Below are 27,668 nucleotides of genomic sequence, written 5' to 3'. Positions count from 1 at the left end.
GTCACGAGACGCTGATTCATGGGTATAAGAGGACGTAGGGAATATTGGGGTGTCACTAGAGAAGCGTTACAGCTAAATGGGTCGGCCAGGAGATGGTTCAAATTGCTGTGTGCACTATGGGACTCAACTGCTGTGGTTATCAGTCCCCTAGAACTTAGAACTACTTAAACCTAACTAACCTAAGGACATCACACACATCCATGCCCGAAGCAGGATCCGAACCTGCGACCGTAGCAGTCGCATGGTTCCGGACTGCGGCCAGGAGAGCTTAGTGACTTCAGATGTGGACTTGTCATTGGATGTCACCTGACTAACAATCCATCAAAGACGCTGCAACCCTTCTAAAGCTCCAAAATGTAAAATAGTCTGCTGAGTATGTCACAGTTAGTAAAATACTCCGGGCTGTTATGCTGTGGTCGAACGGATTTCACATTGAAACCGAACGTATCGTCCCCATCTGCGGAGGACATTTTCGATGGTGGATCGTAGCTTCTTTGAGCGTCCGAGTCACACCCTAGCTCGCTAATCACTGCATGCGCCCGCCATTACTCGCTACTGACTAAAGCCGTCGGCACACGGTCCGTGCATCCGAACATTAGCCGTGCCGAGTTTCTGACGTCATAGCGTGGAATAGCACGTTCGTGAGTCTTTCCGAACGTGCAGAGCAATATCTGGCATGTCAGATATTCTGAGCGTTGACCAATGAGATGGCACAACGCCACCTACGTCACACGCACGCCGTCTCCCTTCAGTACAGAGTTGTGAGGCGCCATATTGGCATTCATTTCAGGCTTATATGTATATATGCTGTTTCTGAGCACCAGCAAATTCAGAATCACTGGAAAACCCGTTGTTAAATGTGTGATTCGTTCCAATAAAATAACGAGAAACATCATATTCGTGGCAAAATAATTATTGTAACTTGCGTATTATGAGAGTAGGCTATTTGAAGGCAGTGACACACGGAAGATGCACTAAAACGCGTTGTTCTTGGTACAAGTTGTTATGATTAAATTTCAATTAGTAACATATCTACCATAAAGGTTTTCTGAAATGGTTAACATACTTTGATTACTTACACAATGTGTAATGTTTGGTTTAGCGTAGTGAATAACATCACTGTTTTGTATTGATTTGGTAGTTGGGGCGGAGGTTCGCAGCTTGACACTACTAAATTTTATTTCCTAACATTTGCGTTTTTTTAGGTTCTGATACTGTATTATTAGTTTAATATACGCTCACCGGTTGAGTAAACAGTTTGATTTACGAACTAGAAACATCCCTCAACTGGCGCTGGAGTGCGTTGCGATCGCTTATACCACGTTGGACCCACGCACCGTGTGCACAAGTTGCATCGTTCCTGAGCGTTCAGCAGCACGTCGAACTTGGCACGCTCAACGTTGACGTTCGACTGCACGGTCTGTGTGCCGACGGCTTAAAGTACAATTCGTTTACGCGAGCTCCCGTGCAGTGGCGTGACGTCATGTGGTATGACTACCCGGGCTCAGTTGGCCATTGCCGGTTGCCGTCGTCGACTGTTGGTATCAGCCCACGGTGGAAGACTGGCACACATCTTCTTCAGCAGCAATGTTACAAGCGATGAAACATGGGTTCGCCACTTAGAACCGAAAAAAAACGGTAATTCAAAGAGTGCTGCCACATCACCTCTCCTGCGAAGAAAAAGCTCAAAGCCGGGAAAGTCATAACGACCGTCTTCTGGGACTCTGAAGGAGTTATTCTGTTTGATGTCCTCCCTCATGGCGCAACGATCAACTCTTAAGTGTACTGTGCTGCCCTCAGAAAACTGAAGAAACTACTTCAATGTGTTCGTCGCCACAAAATTGCAAACGAACCGCCCCTCCTCCATGACAATGCAAGGCTTCAAAAAAATCTGCGCGCCCGAGAGGAGCTCACAAAACTTCACTGGACTGTTTTTCCTCATGCTCCCTAGAGCCCGGATCTCGCACCTTCCGACTTTCATCTGTTTGGCCCAATGAAGGCTGCAGTTTGTGGGAGGCAGTACGTGGATGATTGGGGGGGGGGGGGGGTTATTCATGCAGCAGGACGTTGGCTCCGACGTCTCACTGAACAGGGACTATGTTGAGAAAGAGGGTTTTGTAGAAAAAAAATTGTTCAAATGGCTCTGAGCATTATGGGACTTAATAGCTGAGGTCATCAGTCCCCTAGAACTGAGAACTACTTAACTAACCTAAGGACATCACAAACATCCAAGCATCCATACCGGAGGCAGAATTCGAACCTGCAACCGTATCGGTCGCACGGTTCCAGACTGAAGCGCCTAGAACCGCTCGGCCACACCAGCCTGTAGCCAAAAGAGTGGGAATAATGTGATGTACTGGAATCCTGAATCAAACAAACCAGCTTTCAGAAAAAAGTGTGTTGTATTATTTGTCGAACGCTCCTCGTATTACAGATGGAGAGGCTGTAGACTAATGGTTAATACTGTAGCCTAAAAACAACTGTCGCAAGAGTCCCATTGACTATGGTGCCAACTGTTGGAGAAGAACATATTTAGCGGACAACACAGAGGAGAGTTTACTGCTGCTGTCTTGGAAGCTTTCACTGCCTCATTGTTATTCTTGGCGGAGGAAGAGAAATCTTAGCGGCAGGGAGTGGTGCTTCCGGCATCAGACAAACGCTACTTTCGGCAAGTTACAGGCGGCCGCAGGGACAGTGCTGTCTGCATCCCCCCCCCCCCACGGAGCGCCGCCCAACTTGTGATAAAACCGGCGCCGAAGTTGCGCCGTTTCCCCGGCCCGGCCCGGCTCGGAGCAGCAAACAAATCAATAGCGCGGCTACAATCAGCGAGCTGTGCGCAATCCGCCCCTTGAGGTTTTGTGTACAGCCAGTCTGCGCCGCCGAACATTAACCCCGGGCCGGGCGTCCCTCGCAGGCAGTTTTCTTTATTGCTTTTAAATGAAACGGCGTCAAAGTAATTAAGGGTCCCCCTGCCGGCCTAGGAGCTCCTCTTCCAGTTACAGAAATGAAGCCTGCTGGAAGGAAACTTTTTTAAATGGCTAAATGGCGACGGGCGGAAGCGAATTAAGACGGAGTTGCCCGAGACGCTGATAACCCCCTGGAGGCCGAGTCGCTTCCTCCGCTGTGTTCCGTTCTGCCCCAGGCCCGGCCTTTTCTCGTCCGGTCTCCATTAGCGTAATGCGGACTGTTATGCACCGGCGTCTTTAGCTTTCGTACGCGAGTGAGCTCGTTGCTAGTGGAGACCATTCTGCTTTCTTCGGGCGCAGTTACGACCGTTGCTGCGTTCCGCTTACCGGATGGGAAGACGCCTCCACAGAATTCCTGAAGCATCCGGGTTTTTCTTTGTGCGCCTCCGCGGACGACTTTCCAACAACATTCGATCACACAGAATATTTGCTTTTAAATTAGCACTCTGGACAAAAAATTAGTCACCCCTCGCTCCCAGAAGACTTCATGCTGATACGTATAACGTGGATTCAGTTCGGATAGTAAAAGAGTCCACAAGTTTTTCAGGTCTGCCATATCCAGCCGAAACCATTCACTGATCATCAGATACCGTAGAGCTACGGAAGGTCTGATTAGAAAGGCCTTGTCAAAAGGAATTGAACTCAGTATCAAAAACATGTATAGCAAATGTCGGAATTGCGTTATAACATATGGTAAGAAATCAGAACATTTTAGAACTGACAGAGGGGTTCGACGAGGAAGAGCGACGTGGAAGAGTGCTCTCTCCGGCGCTCTTTAATATAACAATGGACAATATCATAAGAATGGACAATATCACAAGAAAAGTTCGTCAAGTATGAACAGCAGCTAATATGAAAATCGTAGCATATTTGATGATTTGAGAAGAAAACGAGTAGAAATTGGAAGAATAATACTATACCTGACACTAACTGAAGAAATTTAACACACAGTGAAGTAGTGAAAATGAACAGGAAAAATGAAAAAAAATGAAGTTTGAATTTTTTAAAGAAGAAAGTATTGAAGAAAGAGATTCTTCAAATACCTAGGAAGTAAGATAACTAAGAAAGGAAACCTGAAGGGTAAAATCCCTCAGAGGATAGAAAATAGTTCAAAACTTTAATAATGTGTCCGGACATAATTGAAAATTGGAAAATCCCTGCCAAAGCAAAGACACACCCAAGTGGACACAAGTCACATTATCCACCAATTTTTAGGTATGAATCAGAGTGTTGAACTTGGACAAAAGAAAAAGATCTGAGCAGAATACAAGCGTCAGGGGTGCGTTTCTTATGAGGTATTCTAAATAAGACGAGAAGGGGCAGGATGAAGAACGAGACAATACGAAACACCCTTTCAGATCAATCCCCTAAAAAGAAACTTTGGAAATAAATAGTCTTGAATTGTTTGGCCACATCAGACGAATGGGACACGGAAGACTTCAAGAAGAGCTCTAGAATGGACAGAATCAGGAAGGAGACCAATTGGAAGACCACGAACAATATGGAGAGACCAGATGAAGGATTATTCGTAAGTAGAGGTGTTTCAGGAAGAGGAAGAAGAAGAAGGAGGAGAATCAGAATGAGAGATACGAGATTGCTCGTATTGATTACTAAGTTTCACTCACTGTTCCCAGTAGTTCCCGACATCTTGAGGTTGAAACTCACTCTTGTGGGTGTCTTTGCTAACAAATAAACACAGGTTTTGTCCTTCTTGCCCCGACATGTTTCGGTGAAGTTACACCACCATCAGTTGGCATTTTGTTAAATGTGCTGACTCAAGGCGGATCCTATCCAAAAATAGATTAATTTATGAGCGAGCACCGACACAAGCGTGAGGTTCAACCAAAAGATAAATATTTTAAAGTCAAGCTAGGCATATTCGAAAACAAAATAAAACTCACTTATAATGTAACTTCAGCGACACATGTCTTGGTAAACAGAAAAAAATAAAATGTGTTTGCTTAAGGCCGATCCTATGCAAAAATCAAATTTCGTCCCAGTGATTTTATACGGGGCCGAGACCCGGGCGACTGAGGGGGCAGTCGGGGTCTGTAGGGTGCCCGACGGTTCGTCCAACCAAGAACATTTGCGAGTGGCCCATGAACACGGCTATTATCACCTTGTAAGGTGTGTGCACAGCATATTCATCATCAAGATGTAGAAGAAAGGACAACAACTGGTCAGAGAGAATGCTGAAATGAAGATCCTGGTTCATGTTGGCGCTAACTTCAATGACACAGTTCGAAAAGTGCTCCCACAACGTCACAGAGCCACATCGTCTTAGAGCTTCCGGGCGGTTCTAATTAAAGTGCAGCTACTTATAAATATCCAGCGTGGGCTGTAATTGTCGCATAGCACCGAAACTTGGTAGATATCCTAATGTGGTAACGAGGAAGCGATTTATTTCGCGGACAAAATAGTTCCAATTTTAACGACCAGCTGCAAATCTGACGCTGAGAATGCAAGACTGAAGTAAAAATGTTTCCATGTGGAATGTATTAGGAGCGGAACGTGGGCAGGAAAGGTCAGACAAGTGAGACACGCATTATGTTGACTTTACTATGAATCACAGCTTACACGATTTGTTCAGTATGAACACTGGAGGCGTCGCTGAGATGCTGTACAGCGCCAGATTTGTACCTGGTGGCCACAACTGGAACTAATGTTTTTGCACAGTAAATTGGTTCCGCATTAACGATTTAGTATATCTACCATGTTTCGCTGCCACACGATAATTACAGCCCACATCAGACATCTGTGAGTGGCTGCACTTTGATTATAACCACGAGGTATATCATCCCCAAGTTGCGGGTTAAAAGTCTCATTAAGTCTCTACAAACAGCAGCTGCTCGGCTCCTGTGTTGTTTACTACACTGAAGGCGTGCAGCTTTATGTGACGTTGTGATTAATGGCTTTTTAAGAGGTACTCGACTTCAAATGAGCAATGCACGCAATTTCCTTCGGAATGTTGACTGAGAGTCTGGTAGAGATGGCTCTGCATTCACTGACAGCGTCAGTTTCCGTTCGGTTCAAAGCGATTGTCACTGACGGGGCTCGGTGTTCGCTTCAAATCCCCGACGATTAGAAGCTTTTTATGGCCACTGTTCTAACGCCGTGCTACAAGGCTCTGAACTGGACAGTTCGCGTTGATCTACCACAAATCGGGCACTTTAATTCACATTGCGCTAATGGGCACATCAAAATACGATAGCTCTTTTCTGTCCTCTCTCCACGTAAACCAGTCTTACTTCTCAGATCCGTAAGAACCAACTGGCACAAACGCATCACTACACTGCCATGACTTGTGTCAGGGGCGGATCCGCTGATACCAGGTGACGTGAAGCTTAGACACAGGTTTTATTGCGACTGACACTTTGTTCACGATATCTTAGGTTTGGTCTAATGACGGCAGTAATCGAAACGTCGTAATACATGTAAAACAACGCTGTAGACCTTTTGGAGAAAAAGCGCTTTCAACCCACGGAAGACTCGACAGCTATAAAACGATTCACAGAGCCCAGATACCAGAACTTCATTTTTTATTCTTTTGCGTACACTGTTTGTAGTATTGGTGTACAATGTTTCTGATTTATCTTGACCACATCAAATAACATTTCGTCACCATCATCATCATCATCACAATCCTCATCATTTTCTTGTGCTTTTGTCCGGCATCAGCGCAGGGGCGGTTAAATGTAAGGGTGGCCGGATGCTCTTTCGTATCGCCATCCTGTTAGCCCCCGGGACGGAATACGTGTACCCAACTGTTGTCGTGTAGTGTTACACACGTGGAGGAGCATGAAAGTTTTCTAAAAGTTTTAGAATCGTGTAACTGAGGCGGTACTGAGGTACCAGCACGGTATTCACGTACTGGGATGCGGAAAACCGCCTAAAAGCTACATCCAGGGTGGCTGGCGCACCGACTCTCGGTGTTAATCCGGCGGGTGAATTCGGTCCGGGCCCGCCGAAACTCGCAGTACCAGATATGACGCTTTAACACCCACTTCTGTCCTGTCGGGTACCGAACACCTTTCTTATTAAGCAAACGTTGATGAGCTACCAGAGAGCATTAACACCGGCTTCGTTACGAAGATACGAACAGCAGTACATATTTTTTAAACGCACCATCTATTTGTTATTCGAAAATCTACATCCTCTCCTAGAGATCTTTTCAGAAACGTGTGGCAGAGTGTACCGGTCGCTCGGTCAATCGTCTTCAGTTTGTAAGACGTGTATATTTCTATTGTCTATTGTCAAATCACAATTTATGAAAGATATTTTATTAATAGGATTTAGTAGGAATAATTAATGTTTGTCATGTTGGAAATAATTGTGGTATCAGGGAATGTCTGCACCAAAGTATTGATGGCAGTAGAGTCCGGACATTGATGTAATTTTAAAAAGGGCAGCAGAGACCGCGTATGGATACATTTTAAGAAAGCAGCGGGAAGGACCGCGCATTGATACATTTTGTAATGGTAGCAGGGATTGTCTTCAGCAGAAAGCATTGTTGGCGGGAGAGACCGCACTTTAGCGTTCGTAGTAAGTAAGTAGTAAGCGAGAAGTGAAGCGAGCCGGTAGCAGGCCTGAAGCGAGAGGTTGAGAGGAGGGGTGTGCCTGCCAGCCTCCAGCTATGGTTTACAAGATATTATACACGGATGCGCAGAGACATCAGCTAAGTATTACCATAAGAGGAACTAATATTACTGGATTATTTTTTTGAGAAACTCAAAACTACTGAAGGTATGTTTGCTCAATGCTAGGTGTAAGATTATTGTAAAAGGTAAGTCCCATTTGAACCTATGTAAAATCATTTCATTCAGAATATAATTAATTTTTGCCAGCAATATTGCATTACTGATTATAATCCATCCCAAAAACCTTACACGTAAAACTTTGCAAAATTTTATGGTTGTCAAGAAAAAGTTTAACCGTGAATTACGTAACTTCAGTAGAATTAATTAAAGAATAACGTCAGCTTAAAGAAAAACGTGAGCCTTGGTAATAAATACAGCCACTTATTATCACAGCCCACCAGCAGCTAATAGAGTATTGTAAAACAGATTAAGTATATTCATGTCGCAGTTCGATGTGGCAGTCAGATGGCGATCCAGTAACAGTAAAAAAGGTAAGGAACAGTTTTGGGTTATTGCACGTAACGACTGAGGGCCACGACGACGACACATTCTATGTTTCGTCGAAATAATCAGAAAATCACTTTTAATAAGCAGCAATTAAATTTGTATGCGAAGATTGTACTTATTGTTATTGAGAAAGAGAATTAATTTCAAAGGGAAGATTTCATTTGTTATTATTAAGCAAGAGATAGAAATCCTAAGGGAAGGTTTCATAGGTTATTGTAGAAGGGAAGGTTGCGTAACAAAAGAGATATAGAGGAGACGGGAAGGTTTCAAGTTGAAAGTGAGAACAGCGTATACCAACGAATAGAAGGTGGAAACGCTAACCATTTCCGGAGAATGAAAGTTACGAGAATACTATCTGCAATATTGTTGTATTATTTGTATTATAGTACTGTACAGCCGCGCATTTCTCTGAGTTACCCTCTGTACTACACTGAAATAGTACAGTCTACGTTTCATGCGTCAGTTTTGGCAGTGAGACATCGTGCGAATGTTGCTCTCATTAGGTTTGGCAACTGTTTCTATGTTTCGATACAGTGTATCGATACGTGGAACTGTTTCAGTGTTGCGGAACGTCTGTGGTTCACCGTTTCGAAAACAGTGGTGTTTCATTCCGCCCCTGTCTCGAATAACCGGACCAGATTCGATCTCGAGCCAGACACAGAAACTGTATCGTTGTTTCAAAATAATGCTGTTTCAATCCACCTGTGCTTGGAACGGACTAATTGTATCGAAACACTGATGTTTCATTCCGCTCTGTGTCGGACGAGGTTCGGACTCGGTACAGGTACTGAAACACAGCATACCACTTCATGCAACACTTTCAAGAGTGTCGAAATCTTTTTGGCAAGAAATAGCACGAAGCTTAACATATCCGAAAATAAAGCTTCGTTTCTAGCTCACTGTCCTATTCCGAAATGGCGTAACATCTGATTTATAAGCACTAACCAAACAATAAAACAACGCATACTATTCACATTCAAAGTAATAAATATGTGAAAATCATTCAGTTAAATTACACTTTTTTATAACATACGCTTCACTGTTCACGTACAGTAATCATATTAAGAAACGCAAGTAAGCCTTCAACATTTCCAATAAAAAAAAGGCGTAGAGTGACAGTTATTAGACACATACATAAATTTGATGTACCTATAATTGGAAGCAATCTGACATATCACTTATAGTGTAATGGTGAACGGGAAGGGCTGGAAAGCATGGTGAATTTATAGTAACGGTTCGAAAACCCTGAAAGACAAAAATTTTTTCTGTTATATTTTGTTATTTATTCGAATTATTTGGCGTTATTTGTGAGTCTATAGGCACTGTGCTTATTATCCACAATGGTTCCCTTTGTGTGCATGGAAATTAGCAGGATAGGTATATTACCCATACTAACGGAATGTGGGAATCCCAGTAGCATATCTTTTGTTTCTGCAGTTTGCTACCACCTCCGTTCGTGGTGGTTCTTCTGTCTTCAGCTATGGGTGTCCTCAGCCAATTGAAAAGTATGAAAGTCACACGACACGAAAGCAGCGCATTTGCTGCAGGAAATACGAAACTGCAAAGACGCCCAAGTGATAGTTTCATACTTTCTGCGATATGATTAGCGCTCTCGCACCTCATTTGTGTTTATATGGACATACTTATAGAGTGAACATTCAAGACGACAAAATGTGTAGGGTTATTAGATTACAAAACACAAACTGTTTCACTGTTTCGAAACATCGTATCGAAACATTACATTGTACAGTTACGTGTTTCAGTTTGCCCATCTCTAGGTCTCATGAATGAAGCGGGTTGTTACTGGGGCAGCGGCGCGACCAGCGGTAGCTGTAGCAGGCAGACTGGCCGGCTCGGCTCGGCTCGGCTCCGCTCTGCTCGGCTCGGCTCGGCTCGGCTCGGCTCGGCTCGGCGTACTCACCCCGTCGCAGGCCATGGGCGCGCTGAGCTGTCGCACGGCGCCGCGACCAAGCGCCTCGCGCTTGCGCTGCGCCGAGAAGAGGCGCAGCTCCTTGCGCTCCTCGTCGCTCAGGCCGTGGCAGTAGCGCACCTCGTTGTCGTGCGGCGGCAGCTGCTGCAGCAGCTGGCGCACCCGGTACCGCTCGCCCGCGCTGTTCACGTACGGCACCTTGTCCTCGGGCAGCGCCGAGAAGTACACGTGCACCTGCCGACAACAACGTCACGTTTCACTTTGCACTCGCACAGCCTCTCCTCTAGACTTTAAAACAGCCATACTACGCTCTAATCCAGTGATTCCCAGGCTGGGATACTGTTGTGTACATAGCTCCTCGTAGTCAGCGCGTACACAACTTTCCCACTAGAGAGCGCCCCGATAAGCACAACAGCGCAGGCGCAGCGCTCGTCCGTCTCCGCTCTACGAGATGGCGCTGCCATAAAGACGGACCAAATTCTGCTTCCGCCGATCCGCGTATTAACATGTAACGCAGCCAAAGAGACTGCTGCTAACGTAGAACCTTTTCTCCTCGCGGATCACACTCGATCAGTGATACCTGAACGCTCGAGGTCTTATAACGAGTGTACACACCTCCGATTAGTCAGTCTGCATTAGTCTGTACCAGTCTGCATTAGTCTGTACCAGTCTATAGTCAAGTTTCAGTCTGCGCCTAATAAGATTCTCATATTCCTGTACATAGCCATAAAGAGAAATGAATAGACACTTTGTCAAGTATCAGAGATATGTGAGAATAAGATTAACGTACCAAGACCAAAGGAACTTCAGATTGTCAATTGTAAATAGCATCCAGAACCAAGTTATTTTTATGCTTCTTATCATTTTAATAAATGTGTGTGAAAATTAATCACGTTCTGTTTAAAGTCGGTCACCGTCAAACCGTCAATCTGCTACTCTAAGCGTGCAAGTGGCATTTCTATCGTCTGACCTAACGGCAGAAGATAACCACGCCACGATAAGACCACGAGACATATTGCTGACACTCGCCTACTTCGTTAGAGCGACAAGTCAAATAATCTGATGGTGTGTGTATCGAAGGTCTTACAGTACGCACACCACAGATACTTACCCCCTGGCAGGGTAAAATGTACATTTTTGAACGGTAAAAACAAAAACTTCCAGTTATGAAACTACCTGGCAGATAAAAAGTGTGTGCCGGACCGAGACTCGAACTTGTCCGCCAAAGGCAAAGGTCTCGAGTTCGAGTCTCGGTCCGGCACACAGTTTTAATCTGCCAGGAAGCTTCATATCAGCGCACACTCCGCTGCAGAGTGAAAATCTCATTCTGGATGCTTCCAGTTATGTTTCGGTTACGAAACTAAATTATTTTTAAAAGATCATCGTTACTGAGAAAAAGTTTTCCAAGGATTGTATCGCGTCATAACGTAAAACGACTATTCTGGAGAAACCAGCGTTTCGGCTACGGTTACAGTGGCCTTCTTCTGCGTCTACTGATGGGTTTTAGCTGTGTGGAGTAGCCTATAGATTTTGTCACTGCTGCTCACCGAGCACGACGTTACGTCACAATTTGAAAAAGGTCGTTGTTGTAAATGGTCTCTGGAGAGGGAAGGAGTAGAACTTTATTATGAGGGCAGTACCGAAAGTTGTTGCTATTCATGACAAGCCATCTGGGCTTACATTTCAACAAGATTCTGCCCGCCCGCAAATGGTAACAGTTTGTTTTGCTTGTCTCCACGTTACAGACTTGCTCAATTTGTGAAGGCCTCTCTCTCTCTCGAATAAATGACCAATTTTTTTAAAACTGTAATCATTTGTTTGTACGTGGATGTACATCAAATCTGCCCATTCCCATCCCATTCGTATAATTTCTTCGTGGTGCGTACTCTTTTGTGTCAAAGTGTATATTGTGTCACACAAATGTTCAGCTTTTTTGCAACGTTGGTTTCCGTCAAATGTGTAAGGTTGGTTGGGTTGTTTTGGGGCAAGAGACCAAAGAGCTACGTCATCGGTCACATTGCATTAGGAAAGGACGGGGAAGGAAGTCGGCCATGCCCTCTCAAAGGAACCATCCCGGCATTTGCCTGGAGCGATTTACGGAAATTACGGAAAACCTAATACAGGATGGCCGGACGGGGGATTGAACCGTCGTCCTCCCGAATGCGAGTCCAGTGTGCTAACCATTGCGCCACCTCGCTCGGTGTAAGGCGAATGATGAGATAGTTCCTTTGAAGAGCACACGGGATTTCGTTCCCCATTTTTTGTGGTACCCGAGATTGTGCTCCACCTCTCATGGCCTCGTCGCCGATAGGACGTTAAACTTCTTGCAGTTTCAGTATTCTCCTGAAACCCCTGACATTCATTTGCATTTCAGAATTTAACTGAACCAGCTTCATACAAAGTCTGGTATTCTATTGGCGCCATTGTCACAGAGTACGCTACAACAGTAGTAAGATGCGATATGAAACTAGTACTTTACGAGAGATAATGACAGAAAATGGGTATTGAAATGTGCAACACTGCTAATGCTACTGATTATGCTTCCATGGTAGTAACGGGATTTATCTTCACTAATGCGAAGTGAGCGAAATATTTTTGTGACTGTCAAATAGGAAATGTTTTTGTAACTGCTAGCATGGGGCAAACTCGTTACGAAGTCTTCATGTCGCAACGTCTGCACCAGAGATTTAACAACTGACGTCAGGGAAATCTGAACGTGCAGTTGATGATGCGTATTAATGCTATTCCCTAGAAAATACCTCAAAATCTGTCGTTATAAACCTGTTCAAGCATCATAAACTTCGCAGAGGATGTCGTGAGTAGCAGCAGTTAAATAGCTTGGCAGCTTACCAACTATTTTTTTTAACTGCATCACTGCGTCGCTTGCTCGTCGTGTTCCAAAAGAAACATCTTGCTGAGAAGGCCGTTCGCTTGCCTTACTAAGCTTTTTGCGGGATTTCCAAGTGCACCTCAGCCCATATGTGGGAAGAGATTAAGTTCTCTCTCGTATCTTCACAACAAAAATCCTTTAAAGTAGTGTATGTTACTTTCTCTAAATGAATATACTTTTGTCTAATTTTATCGTCTTATTTTCTTGTAAACGTCTCTACCCTGAAACGGATTGATGAGCAATTGCTTGACTCGAGCAATTGCTTGACTGCAACAAAACTTAGAGTCTAGAAATTCTATTTGAACTGCGAAACCTCATTCGTCTTAGAATTACATCACTATAATTTATCGCTGCAGGTACGAAAAAAACGTTGTTTTGCTATTTCCCTCAATCGTTCACTTTCTCCTCGTTGGATGGACTCTCTCCCTTCAGTGTTTAGGATTTCAACAACACAGCACGGACTCCCACCACAATAGTCATGGATCCTAATTCATTCAGTTGTGGAGGGAGCTAGATCGAATCCCTATGGTGGAAGCAATCCAGAAATTGGCCAGCGGCAGGGAAGAGATGGCGTCGTACAGGTGCTGGTTTTCAGAGTAGCCACCTTGTAATACCAGTTCACAGGTGCTCCACATGCTTGAAACAAGACAGTCTCGGTTGCAAAATCTTTTTTTTTATTTTCAGGAAATGACGCGTTTCGCACTTTTGGGGTATCATCAGATTCTCACAAATTTTAATGTGGAAAACAAACATGTGTATGTTCCACATACATTAATTTTATATGATCATTTGCCTGTGTAAATATAATATCACTGAGAGAAATGTTTTCGGGGTAATATTTGTAAAAGTACGTCAAAATTATTGCGTATGTCCCTTAATTTCTATGAAAGCTGGTATGTATCTGTAAATCACCTAGCTGGACTTACGGCATAGTGGGTATATTTGCAACTGTCATAAGCCCCAACGCAAGCTGAGGAGTTGAGATTGACAAGGTAAGAGAACTTGAACCACATGGACGAACATCCACAATAATTTTAAGATGCATAAGTAATACGTAATAAACCCACCCACAACAGCTTCCTGGTATGAAACAATCCAGAAATAAGTATGGCGTAGTTATTGTTGCAGGGTCTTTCAATAACTACACTGAGTACCACATGCACAGACCATGAAAAATACGAGGAGCGTTCAATAAGTAATGCAACATAGTTTTTTCTTTGCCAGTTTCGGTTGAAACAATGCGGAATTTGTTGTAGGATATTGTGGAAAATTCTCGTTTCATATCGTATAGCTTCATGAAATTCCGATAGTCTATGCGTAGCATTCAAAATGGCGTCTGTAACCGAAGTGTGTTTAAAATAGAGAGCTGTTATTGAGACAGGTCACTAAGAGGCGGAAAACAAGAGTATATTAGATATTCATATGTGCTTGCAGAATGTCTACGCAAAACTGGCAGAGAACAAAAACACGGTGAGTCGTTGAGCAACGAATCTGTCATTACCGCAACATGGTCTCGCAAACATGTCCGATCACCAGTGGGCATGCCAGCCGCACACAGCTGTGGTTCATGCAGTGTTGGATTTTCTCATTCGAAGTGGTGCCCGCCCCGACAGCTGAGAGGTCAGCGTGACGGACTGCCGTCCTACCGGCCCGGGTTCGATTCCCGGCTGGGTCGGGGATTTTCTCCGCTCAGCGACTGGGTGTTGTGCTGTCTTCATCATCATTTCATCCCCATCCGGCGCGCAGAGCGCCCAGTGTGGCGTCGAATGCAATAAGACCTGCCCCAAGGCGGCCGGACGTGCCCCGCAACGGGCCTCCCGGCCAACGACGCCAAACGCTCATTTCCATTTCCATTCGAGGTGATCGACGGATCACAAACAAACACCTCGCTGCTCAACTGGACGTCTCTGTTGGTGGTGATGACAAATGCGTCCACCAGTTGGGGAGTTCAAAGATGAGTGCCCGCTGAGTTTCTCATCCACACTACAGCCCGGTTCTCGCACGTTTCATCTGTTTGGCCCAATGAAAGATGTACTCCGTGGATGATGGGCAGTTTATCGATGCAGCAAGACATTGTCTCTGACGTTGACTAGTAGAGTGGTACCATGCGGGCATTCAGGCCCTCACAATAAGATAGCGTAAGCCTTGTTGCAACCCTTGTTCACTAAAGTACAAGCAGCCCTTAGCGGCTCGCCATCTTACTTGCAACTATTCATGACGTCGCCTTTCCGGCTTAGATCTTTTTTAATATGTAACCTGTAAGTACTGCATCTTTTTCCAGTTAGTACAAACTTTGATTTTATTAATGTATTATATACTTAATTTGTTTTAGAACAGTTAGTCTAATTCTGAAGACGACGCTCATAGTAGCGTCGAAACCGGGTCAATTTTGGCTTAATATTTGTGACCGAGGGCTTATTTGTTATAATATAATTGTGTCACGGTCACTGAACCTTGGCAGCATGTTCAAAGATTTTTTTTTTTTTGCGTAAGTCCATGGCCCTGAACGGTTAATACATTGAAAACTAGGGTTTTGTAGCCGAAAGAGTGAAGCATAATATGGCGTATTGCAATTCTGAATAAAACAAACTTGCTTTCATAAAAAAGTGTTGCATTACTTCTTGCCGCCCTCGGTGGCCGAGCGGTTCTAGGCGCTTCAGTCCGGAACCGCGCGACTGCTTCGGTCGCGGGTTCGAATCCTGCCTCGGGAATGGATGTGCGTGATGTCCTTAGATTAGATACGTTTAAGTATTTCTAAGTTCTAGGGGATTGATGACCTCCGATGTTAAGTCCCACAGTGCTCAGAGCCATTTGAACCATTCCTTATTGGATGCCAGTGCTAAAAAACCTCTTTAATAAGATCCTCGTTGTTGTGGAAATTATCGATATCCGGAGACAGTGAAGTAATCAAGAACTGTATGAAATTATGTGATAATCATTGTCCAAGAAATGAATGCGAAAAGGCTTTAGTGCGCAAGTCGTGGACAAGCTGTGACGGTGGAAAGGCTCAAGGGAATGCGGCCTTCAGGCGGACCTCTCAAGCGAGGACGGAATGTTGTTATTAACGATTCGATATGAGTTCGATATAAGCGGTGATAAGGCTCACAAAAGCAGATTGTGACATCTACGCACGATGCTCAAAGCTGATTAACCAGATCGTCTTTTTGTTACCGGAGCTTATACCTGTTGTTGTTGTGGTCTTCAGTCCTGGTTTTATGCAGCTCTCCATGCTACTCTACCCTGTGCAAGTGTCTTCTTCTCCCAGTACCTACTAAAACTTACATCCTTCTGAATCTGCTCAGTGTATTCATCTCTTGGTCTCCCTCTACGATATTTACCCTCCACGCTGCCCTCCAATACTAAATTGGTGATCCCTTGATGCCTCAGAACATGTCCTACCAACCGATCCCTTCTTTTGGTCAAGTTGTGCCACAAACGTCTCTTCTCCCCAATCCTATTCAATACCTCCTCAGTAGTTATGCGATCTACCCATCTAATCTTCAGCATTCTTCTGTAGCACCACATTTCTAAAGCTTCTATTCTCTTCTTGTCTAAACTATTTATCGCCCATGTTTCACTTCCAACATGGCTACACTCCATACAAATACTTTCAGAAACGATTTCCTGGCACTTAAATCTATACTCGATGTTAACAAATTTCTCTTCTTCAGAAACGCTTTCCTTGCCATTGCCAGTCTACATTTTATATCCTCTCTACTTCGACCATCATTAGTTATTTTGATCCCCAAATAACAAAACTCCTTTACTACTTTAAGTGTCTCATCTCCTAATCTAATTCCCTCAGCGTCACCCGACTTAATTCGACTCCATTCCATTATCCTCGTTTTGTTTTTGTTGACGTTCATCTTGTACCCTCTTTTCAAGACACTATCCATTCCGTTCAACTGCTCTTCCAAGTCCTTTGCTGTCTCTGACAGAATTACAATGTCATCGGCGAACCTCAAAGTTTTTTTTTTTTATTTCTTCTCCATAGATTTTAATACCTACTCCGAATTTTTCTTTTGTTTCCTTCACTGCTTGCTCAATATACAGATTGAATATCATCGGGGATAGCCTACAACCCTGTCTCACTCCCTTCCCAACCGCTGCTTCCCTTTCATGCCCCTCGACCCTTATAACTGCCATCTGGTTTATGTACAAATTATAAATAGTCTTTCGCCCCCTGTATTTTATCCCTGTCACCTTTAGAATTTGAAAGAGAATATTCCATCGTCAAAAGCTTTCTCTAAGTGTACAAATGCTAGAAACGAAGGTTTGCCTTTCCTTAATCTTTCTTCTAAAATAAGTCGTATGGTCAGTATTACCTCACGTGTTCCGATATTTCTACGGAATCCAAACTGATCATCCCCGAGGTCGGCTTCTACTAGTTTTTCCATTCGTCTGTAAAGAATTCGCGTTAGTGTTTTGCAGCCGTGACTTATTAAACTGATAGGTAATTTTCACATCTGTCAGCACCTGCTTATACCTACAAACGGCAATAGGTGGTCTTCATTATCTAAGACGTGGGACTGTTTCAACTGCGGCATGCAACACACAGAATACGCTGATCAGCGTGGGAAGAAATCCGCTACCGGTTGGGTGCGTGCCATGTCGTAAAATATTCCTCCATAGAGCACTGTCAGCGTGCGTAGATGTTTTGTAATCGGCTGTTCTGTAGCCTTATACGCCACACGTATGATTTACATTTTACGTCAATATTCTTTCGTGTTCTGCAGTCGCGCTGCCACTGTGAACGGGTTGCAGGTATGAGACAAAAGAGTAACGGGGAGCCTGACCTCTCGCCACAGCAGTGGTGCCGGTAGCGTCTCCGCAGAGCCTGACGAGACGGACCACCTGCTGGGCAGAATGCAAATTGTGAGGCGCGCACCTCCCGCAGCGCGTGGGCCCAGGCACCGCCTCCAGATTGGGCAGCGGGTAACGCGCATTCGCCTTCCGGCTCTCGTACGTCGCCGTCAGCTGCGGCAGGCATCTCGGACCAGCTCCTTATTCACTGTCCTCCAGCTGCTAGCTACCTTCAGGTGTGTGCGCACACCTCTCCATAAGAAGGCAAGCAACGTGAATACACAATCATAAAAACAGCAAATTTAAGCCCAACAGGTGACAGTCATTGCTTTCGTAATATTTCTGACAGAAAGGAAAAAAAAATGACTCCACATTTTCCCGAGAGAGGTACACTTCGACTGCGTAGATTCTAGGCAGATTCATGGCAGAGGTTTTCAGTATTAAATACAGCTGCAGTCGCAAAAAGGTAAAACTAAATACTGGACCTTGAAAACATAATTACAGATATACAGGGTGTTACCAATAGGTACGGCCAAACTTTCAGGAAACATTCCTCACACACAAATAAAGAAAATATGTTATGTGGACATGTGTCTGGAAACGCTTACTTTCCATGTTAGAGCTCATTTTATTACTTCTCTTCAAATCACAATAATCATGGAATGGAAACACACAGCAACAGAACGTACCAGCGTGACTTCAAACACTTTGTTACAGTAAATGTTCAAAATGTCCTCCGTTAGCGAGGATACATGCATCCACCCTCCGTCGCATGGAATCCCTGATGCGCTGATGCAGCCCTGGAGAATGGCGTATTGTATCATAGCCGTCCACAATACGAGCACGAAGAGTCTCTACATTTGGTACCGGAGTTGCGTAGACAAGAGCTTTCAAATGTCCCCATAAATGAAAGTCAAGAGAGTTGAGGTCAGGAGAGCGTTGAGGCCATGGAATTGGTCCGCCTCTACCAATCCATCGGTCACCGAATCTGTTGTTGAGAAGCGTACGAACACTTCGACTGAAATGTGCAGGAGCTCCATCGTGCATGAACCACATGTTGTGTCGTACTTGTAAAGGCACATGTTCTAGCAGCACAGGTAGAGTATCCCGTATGAAATTATGATAACGTGCTCCATTGAGCGTAGGTGGACGAAAAAAATGAGCTCTAACATGGAAATTAAGCGTTTCCGGGCACATGTCAACATAACATATTTTCTTTATTTGTGTGTGAGGAATGTTTCCTGAAAGTTTGGCCGTACCTTTTTGTAACACCCCGTATTTAATCCAGAGTGGATGCAGCTGAAACCCGAGACTGTTCTTCCGTAAGGTGTAGAATAATAACAGCTACCACTCACAACAGAAGGTGATTATATTTAACATACGACAGGTTTCAGGCTTGTGCCAATCTTCAGATGGTTTACATTCACTTGCACGTTTCCATCCTCAGTGTTGGAGATCACTGTTCAAACCAAAAACAGATAATGTGATGATGACTAAATAGACACAAATGAAACTTCTGCAAGTGGCTAAGCGACAGGTGTTGCAAAATATTACTGTACATACGTAAACTGGTGTATCCATATCGTTTTAATATTAAATTTATCACCTGCCTGTTCAAAAATAATTGGTGTTTTACATGTTAACTGCATATCAGTCACCATGTTAATTATTCGTTCTTCCATATTACGTTTTTGATAAAGTAATGGCACTTTAGAAGATGATAACTTCAGACACACGTGCACTCAACAGTGTGTTTGCATTTGAGAAACAGAGGTTGTGGTCGAAGAGCTTACATCAAAGATAGTCAGAGATATTACGCACGCAGACGCATAAGATGTATTACAAACTATGAAAATTAAATTGTTACATGATTGTGGAACCATACTGTGTTTTTCAAATGTGAACACCTTGTGAGTACATGTGTGTCTTGAGGACATCAACATCTAAAATGACCCAACTTTATCAAAGACATGATATGGAAGAAACTAATAATTAGCTGTTAAGATGTAATAAACGAAGTATTTTTGTACAAACATGTGATAAATGTAATGTGGGAACGATATGGATACACTAGTTTTATCTAAGTGCTACAATATTTTGCAACGCCTGTTGTGTAGCCACTTTCAGATGTTTCATTTGTGTCTATTTAGTCATCGTTACATTATCTGTTTTTGATTTTAACAGTTATTTCCGAGTATGGAAACATGCACCTGAATGTAAATCAAGCCCAAAACCGGTCGTTTGTTAAATAAAATCACCTTCTGTTGTGACTAGTAGCGGTTATTATTCTATCAGCATAGACCTTTATGCGGGTCTTTGGCAACTCGTAACTTTGATTTAGACTCTCGAGCCTGAACAAGTTTTTATTGATAATGAGGTGCTAGTCCACTGACCAGATCTACAACATGTGAGACTAGGATTCGACACCATGATATCCCCTCTAGGAGGGTTGGCTCCAATCTACCTCAAGAGGGCGATTTGTCTGGTTCCCCTGCTGAGCCCTTTGCTACTTGGATGGTCCTACTGATCGCTATAATACCGCTGACATAGCCCCCAGCTTCACTGAAGTAAGGTAAAATACAATAGAGGATTGAAAGAAAAATCATTAAACTTGTCTGGACACTTGTTGAGAATGTAAGTTAATTGGTGGCCAAAGACAGTTCTTAAGTGGAAACCTCCTGATAGACGGAAACCCAGCAAACCGTGTCATTCTGAAAAAACACATCAGCGAAATAGTGGAGTGTCGCGATGTATGCAAGGAGGATGCTCTAAGTAGAGATGCTTGGCAGAAGGTAACATGAATGCAGTGAAACGATATTATTAATTTACCTTTGTATTAATTAACCCTGAATAATCAAAATAAAATAATTTCGTAACTTTTCGTAAAATAATTTGTGAAAAGGGAGCACTGAGGGTGCCAGTGAAGTGATGGGTCTGTTGCTCATTTTCTGGCGACGGTGAAAAGTTGGAACTACAAACGGTTTTTGGCAATTTTCATTTGTAATTAGTTCCACACAGTCGGGAATAAAGTTGTACGACGCATCTGCCTAAAAGGTGTCTCGTATCATTCACGAGAGGAAACTTTAAGTCCAGTAATTGTCTATCAATCTGTCTAAATTAATAAGTTCAGTTTCATAAATAATCACTGCAAGTGACTGATTATCTAAAGAGATTATTTGTTTGCACGTTTGATCGTCGATTCCTCTCGTCCTGAGCCACAAAGCTTCCAGCTTAACCCTATATTTCGAACCGCTTTAAAGTTATGAAAAAAATTTCATAGCTTTTTCATCGAGTAAATGGCGCATGTAAGCTAAAATACTTTTATTTATATACACCTCGTCAGTCCATAAAGTTTCGAGATTGGACTACTAAAAAAATAATACAGTTAAGACTGTGATCTTAATGCTTCATCAATATTCCCCCACTTGAGTACAACACCCAGATCTTTTATATAACCTTGTGTAGCTGTTAGAAAAGTCCATCTTTGGAATGTTATTCAACTCGCACATCACATTAGCACCTTCTCTGGTCTTGGCGAACTATCAGAGGACCATGTTAAATGGTTACACATTTGCTGTTGAATGCAAACCTAATGTGGTTGCTTATACAAAGTCGTATATTAATAAACAGCTGGAAGTTTGGAGAATATCAGCCAAAGGTAGGTAGTAATTTGTATGATTCGAACTCCAGAAACTGTGTGTAACAAGGAAAGATGAACGAAGGAAATGAATAGACGTGAGTTTATACTGAAATGTTCCTTTCGTCTGTATCTCGGAGCTTCCGTGACGTCGTACGAGACAAATGACAGGGCGTTCTGCTCCACTGATTTATTCGGAGACGTTTATAGGCGTTCTCACTTCTCCAATGTTGATAATCGAAGCCCTGTAGCAATACAACTGCTTCCCAGATCCGACCGGTTAGTGGAATACGTTCACTACTGACAGATCATACCTCGCCTCCAACTAGACCCTACCTCCTTCCGAGCGTGTTCTCATAACAAAGCTGAAATGCAGTTCTATGCCAACAAAGGTCACAAAACTGAAATTACCAGGCAAAGAAGTATAATTTATTGGCTTCTATTAAACGTCACCAAGTCCGTCTCGTTCACGAATGCCCCAACGTTCTGGTAGTTATTGGTTCCGCCATGAGATGTAAGAGCTGCGCCTACCGAGCCCGTTCACGCTCACTCAGAGGCACCGCCCATCCTGTAAACCGGAAAGCCTCTAAGAAGAGTTCTACGCTGGCTCACAGGAATGCACTTTTAACTCGTTTAGATTATCCACATTGGAAAAATAGCTTGGTTGATCATTCAGTATCTCCATACTTCAGTGTTGCCTTTCAGATCAGCCTCATCGACTCCGACCACCACCCATTTAGGAGGATTAGGGAAAGACCGAGCCCATCATCTCCACACTGAACAAAAGACCCCTTCCCTCTGCAACCGAAAACTGGCCCCTTGTCACCATGGTTGCGCACAGGACTACCACACATTTGCGGACAGGATATGATATGTTACAATGCCTTTGACTAACAATTGCGCAGCAAAGGACAATTCCCCATACGGCAGACCTTGCATTTATAATCTTTGGTCCCCGCCGCCATATTGGATGTGCCAAATGTGTGCCATTGGTTTTGGTTCATCTCCATTGCGCGTCCTATCTCATCAGCACCAAATCCGCATCCATTCTTGAACAAGTCTCGTAAAATGTCGCCTCATTTGTAGCACATTTACGGTGCCTACACTCGCTGCAATTGCTTGTGTGTTCGAACTCGTCATTTACAATGTCATTTTCTCCGACAGATTATGCTATATGCACCAATGCCCTACTCGTAATACCAGGTTTATTTTCCGCGTAAGTGTGGCGTCTTTTCTAGAAAAACGGGAGATTTTGAAACTTATTCAAATTTACGCCGTCGTATATTTTTGCGCATTTGGAGACCACGTAAAGTGATGTCATATAGAGGCCCTTTCAATGGAAAACTTGGCTCCTTCGGAATGAGTGATTAGTCACCGATTTATCGACAACGCACCAAATTTGTGAAGTCGAAAATCGTGGATTCTCTTTGCATTGTCCTCTGGGTGTAACCCGTGGTTCCTGAGGATTCACCCCTCCAACACACAATTATAGGACGAACCACTGGTAATCTCCGCATCCATGGACTCATCCTTACCTATCCCATTCCACATCAGCCCCCCTTTCCAACTCTCTCCTCTCTATCTTTCCGCATTCCTTCTCCGCTTGATTTTAAGACTCTACCCACATAACAGACTCCTCCGTTTCTCTCTTCCCACTATCTACCCTAACACCTACCTTCATCAGCACAGATACTACCAACCATATTTATACCCACACCTTTCAACACTACAGAACACTTAACATTTTGCCCTCCACAAAACCATTTTCCCGGAAAGAGCCTTCAACATTTTTAAAGAACATCACTAAACACGTTTTAAATTTACGTACTTGTACTTACCTTTACCTTCTGATTCTTCAAATGGTTCAAATGGCTCTGAGCACTGTGGGACTTAACATCTATGGTCATCAGTCCCCTAGAACTTAGAACTACTTAAACCTAAGTAACCTAAGGACATCAAACAACACCCAGTCATCACGAGGCAGAGAAAATCCCTGACCCCGCCGGGAATCGAACCTGGGAACTCGGGCGCGGGAAGCGAGAACGCTACCGCACGACCACGAGCTGCGGACTCTGATCCTTCACTTTTAGTTTAAAAAAAAAAAAATCAAGAGTTTAATGTATGTAAATATCATAAAAAATCCATCCTTTGACAGATTTTAGAACACTCGTAAAACTTTTACCATTTAATCTTATTTGTTCCGATTTTATGTACTTTTTAAGGCTTTTGGTTGATGTACCGCTGCCAGCCTATTCTCCGCCCAAAAGTCGCGAGGTATATGAAATAACAATACAGAAAAAAATCACTTTGTATGTGAGGAGGTCAAGATATCTGACCGCTACGAATCCTAAGCTTTAGAGGCACAACCCGTCCTCTTTAAATGGAAAACAGGATGACGGCGCTACGTCTATTTTCAGCAAATGGCTTTTGGAATTACTTCGCAAAAGCTACCACTTACTCGTGAGCGTTTGCTTCCTCACACCAGCGTAATTTAAACGTGTTTTCAAGTAAAAAATACTCCGTAACTGGTTCGTTCGGATCTTTACACGCGCCACATTTCAAGTTTCTTGTGCTATCGCCTGACTGAATTTTTGTTTACACATCGACATGGTCGAGGGTTTCAAAGTTACGGCTGAAAAATGCAGGAAGTCGTTGTACCGGCAATACATTTGCAGCAAGTAATGACCGCTTCCTTTTGCATCCTGGCAGCCGGTTCTGCAGGGAAGCGGGGAAGTCACCACGGCCGCCCCAGGCGCTGTATTCGGTCTTCTCGCCCGCCCCGACTGTTTTTATCGGTAGCTGTTCGGCGGGAGGGTATTTTACGATCGCGAAGGGGCACATCGGAAGCTGCCTTGCCCCAAGACCTCCCTTATCCGAGCCGTGATTTATGGCCGTCGGAAGGGGATGGTGCAGCCTGCTAACGGCTTAAGCGCCACCCCGTGTGTTCGCTCCCGTCTTCGAACCGTGCGCAACGCGAATGTCAATGACGATGTCAGGTAGATAATGTCCCCCCCCCCCCCCCCCCCCCCCACGCAAGAACGCACATGGGGGTCTGGTCCGAAAATAAGCTGTTATATCAAGGACGTTTGTTGACAAAAGCAAGAGAAATCTCTCTTCTTTCATGTAATTTCCATTAACAAAGAAACAACTATACTAGTTCTGGATGTGTTCAAACGTCCCGCTCAAGGAACTCTGTGTTATGCGACCCGACTAAAGGGGAATCCGCTTCATCGGCGTTGCACCTGTACTGGCTAATTGCACTGTCGTGTCGGATACCGGAGGCATTATGCTTGTACTCACTGAATACGCAGAACATATTATCTGCTTTGGTTCTTCGTCTAGTGGGTGGACGTTGATACGCCTCACGTTTAATATCAAGGAATTGCAAGTAAGGAATTCGTACCTCGCTGTCCAGTAATAGGCGAAGGTCCGAGGTCCCAGGTCCGATAACTATAGGGGTCTGAAAGTAGAAGAAGATCGCTTACTGTGCATTCTGGGATCAGTTTAGTAAGTATGAACAATACGTAATATTCGTTGAACAGAAAATGGCACAGAGCGGGGGAAGCTGTAAGTAGGCTGTTTAGGTTTTTATGATGGTAACGCCACGTAGCGCTCTGTACGAAAATCACTGGCTGTGCTGTGTGCTGTCTGTGGCTGGTTTGCATTGTTGAAAAATTCTCTGTCGTAGTGGGCAGTTGGCTGTTAACAGCGCGTAGCGTTGCGCAGTTGTAGGTGAGCCGCCAGCAGTGGTGGATGTGGGGTGAGGAGAGATGGCGGAGTTTTGAGAGCGGATGATCTGGACGTGTGTCCATCAGAGACGGTAATTTTGTATGACTGCATGTCATGAACTGATATATATTATGACTTCTGAACACTATTAAGGTAAATACATTGTTTGTTCTCTATCAGAATCTTTCATTTGCTAACTATGCCTATCAGTAGTTAGTGCCTTCCGTAATTAGAATCTTTTATTTAGCTCGCAGTAGTGGCGCTCGCTGTATTGCAGTAGTTGGAGTAACGAAGATTTTTGTGAGGTAAGTAATTCATGAAAGGTGTAGGTTATTGTTAGTCAGGGCCATTCTTTTGTAGGGATTTTTGAAAGTCAGATTGCGTTGCGCTAAAAATATTGTATGTCAGTTTAGTGTTGATCAGAATAAGTAAAGAGAGTAATGTCTGAGTACATTCAGTTTTGCTCAGCTGTTTGAAAAGCAAATAATGTAAGAGGTTTATCAGCACAGTAATTCATTAATTTTTCTAAGGGGACGTTTCAAAGCATCCAGCTTTTATCATCTTTTCTAATAATCGGAGACAAATGCGATGAGTTGAAATTTGCCGGCGACCTTACGAAATAATGCAGGATTCGTTCATTACGGCATAAAACGCTACAACACATATCTAATCTGCACACCTCGACGTCTTACACTTCCTCCTGATTCCCATTGGTGGAGGACAGTTAATTCCTGAGGCTGGTTGAAACTCAATTCGACTTCTCGAAATAACGTTATCGACGATGATCATGTATGATTTGTGGGGCGCTCAATTGCGTGGTTACCAGCACCCTTACAAAGTCCCAATCTTCACACAGTCCACTCTTGCCACGTTCAAGAATGATGATAAAACGATGAGGACAACACAAACACCCAGTCTCCGGACGGAGAAATCCCCAACCCGGCCGGGAATCGAACCCGGGACCCCGAGACGCAGCAACGCTAGCCACTAGACCACGAGCTGGGGACACATACCACCGAATAACAATCCTTGTGATACTAATCGATACCGAGCTCAATCTGTCTTTCTCTCAAATCAGGATACGCCCTTTGATGACTTGGACCCTCCCTCCTACAGGCGTGACGTACAGCCTAATGACATGCTAAAACAGAAAAATTCCCTCCTAGACCTTCTTGTAAACAATTCTGTGTCACCTGTGACTGGTAGTTTCATAGACTGTGACCGATTTCAGAGAGGCTATTCCCTCATCAAGCTGCCCATTACGTGATAGGTCTGTTTCGATAGCCCGCTTTTAATCCGCCAGGCGTATGCCACGTGGTACTGACTCAACTTAAAAGACTTTTGTGAATCTATAGAAATTCATATACTTTAATATTCTAAATGACTCTCGTTATTCAGTCTGGAACCGCGCTGTTGCTACGGTCGCAGGTTAGAATCCTGCGTCGGGCATGGATGTGTGTGATGTCCGTAGTTAGTTAGGTTTAAGTAGTCCTAAGTTTAGGAGACTGATGACCTCCGATGTTAGGTGCCATTTGACATCATTCCATCTTTGTGGCATTGTTGTGGAAATCCTACAAAACACTCGACAACAGCTGTAGTCGGCTCTTGGATGAAAAACGATGACCAACAAGGACGATTTTGAGTTTAGGGAAGGAATGGAAGACTGAGGGCGTCAAATTTTGGTAATGTGGCCGATGCACCAGCAATTCATAACGGAAATTTTCAGAGTACCAAAACCCCTTTGTGACCAGACGCATGTTGACCGGACGCATGTCTTGGTCAGATATGATTTGCTTTCTTCTACAAATCAGATCATCATCACTGTCATCATCATCCATAACGGGCATACTAGGAAAGATATGAGTTAGTTGTCTCTCTCGCCGCGCGGGATTAGCCGAGCGGTCTGAGGTGCTGCAGTCATCGACTGTGTGGCTGGTCCCGGCGGAGGTTCGAGTCCCCCCTCGGGTATGGGTGTATGTATTTGTCCTTAGGATAATTTAGGTTAAGTAGTGTGTAAGCTTAGGGACTGATCACCGTCGCAGTTACGTCCCATAAGAATTCACATACATTTGAACATTTCTGTCTCTCTCTTCCCGGAATAACTTACGGGTAAAGGCAGCAATAAGTCTCTCCACATTTTACGTAGCTTTTTCCGATGCCGAGCCTTTGTGCTCGTCATTGGCACACATACGTATGTTTTAATAAATTTGTTTGTGGAGAAGGGGAGGGGGTGGTGCTGACAGCATTGTGCTTTCTTCTCTGAGTGTTTTGCTCTGAATTTTGTATGACAACAAATGGTGCTTTCATTGATTTTCGCAGCATTAAAATGAAAATTGTAATGATATATGCTAATGCAATGCTTCGTGTACACATTAAATGTATAACTTTGTCGCTGTGTTCTGCTGCACTGACACAGGACAACGCATTGAACGAATTGTTACGTCATTTTTTCGGTGTCATTGAAGCCGAAAACAACAACAAAATTAAACGATTAAGTGCTCACATACATTTGTGCTTAAATTATTTCGTTGCGTAACTTAGTGATATGAAATATGAATAAAACGCAGTG

General features: G+C 43.8%; 1 protein-coding gene across 1 annotated transcript in view; it reads right to left on the bottom strand.

Annotated features, from left to right (window-relative positions):
* Positions 1 to 27,668, bottom strand: part of LOC126273435 (protein prickle-like) — a 566,943-nt gene that overhangs the window by 145,344 nt on the left and 393,931 nt on the right. The window contains exon 3 of the mRNA XM_049976988.1: positions 10,032 to 10,274. Coding sequence (XP_049832945.1) covers positions 10,032 to 10,274 — 243 coding nt within the window. The remainder of the gene's footprint in view (positions 1 to 10,031; positions 10,275 to 27,668) is intronic.

The sequence above is a fragment of the Schistocerca gregaria genome, chromosome 5, assembly GCF_023897955.1.
Source record: "Schistocerca gregaria isolate iqSchGreg1 chromosome 5, iqSchGreg1.2, whole genome shotgun sequence".
Classification (NCBI taxonomy): domain Eukaryota; kingdom Metazoa; phylum Arthropoda; class Insecta; order Orthoptera; family Acrididae; genus Schistocerca; species Schistocerca gregaria.
The sequence above is the reverse complement of the archived record's forward strand: the minus strand, read 5'-3'. Positions and strand labels throughout refer to the sequence as shown.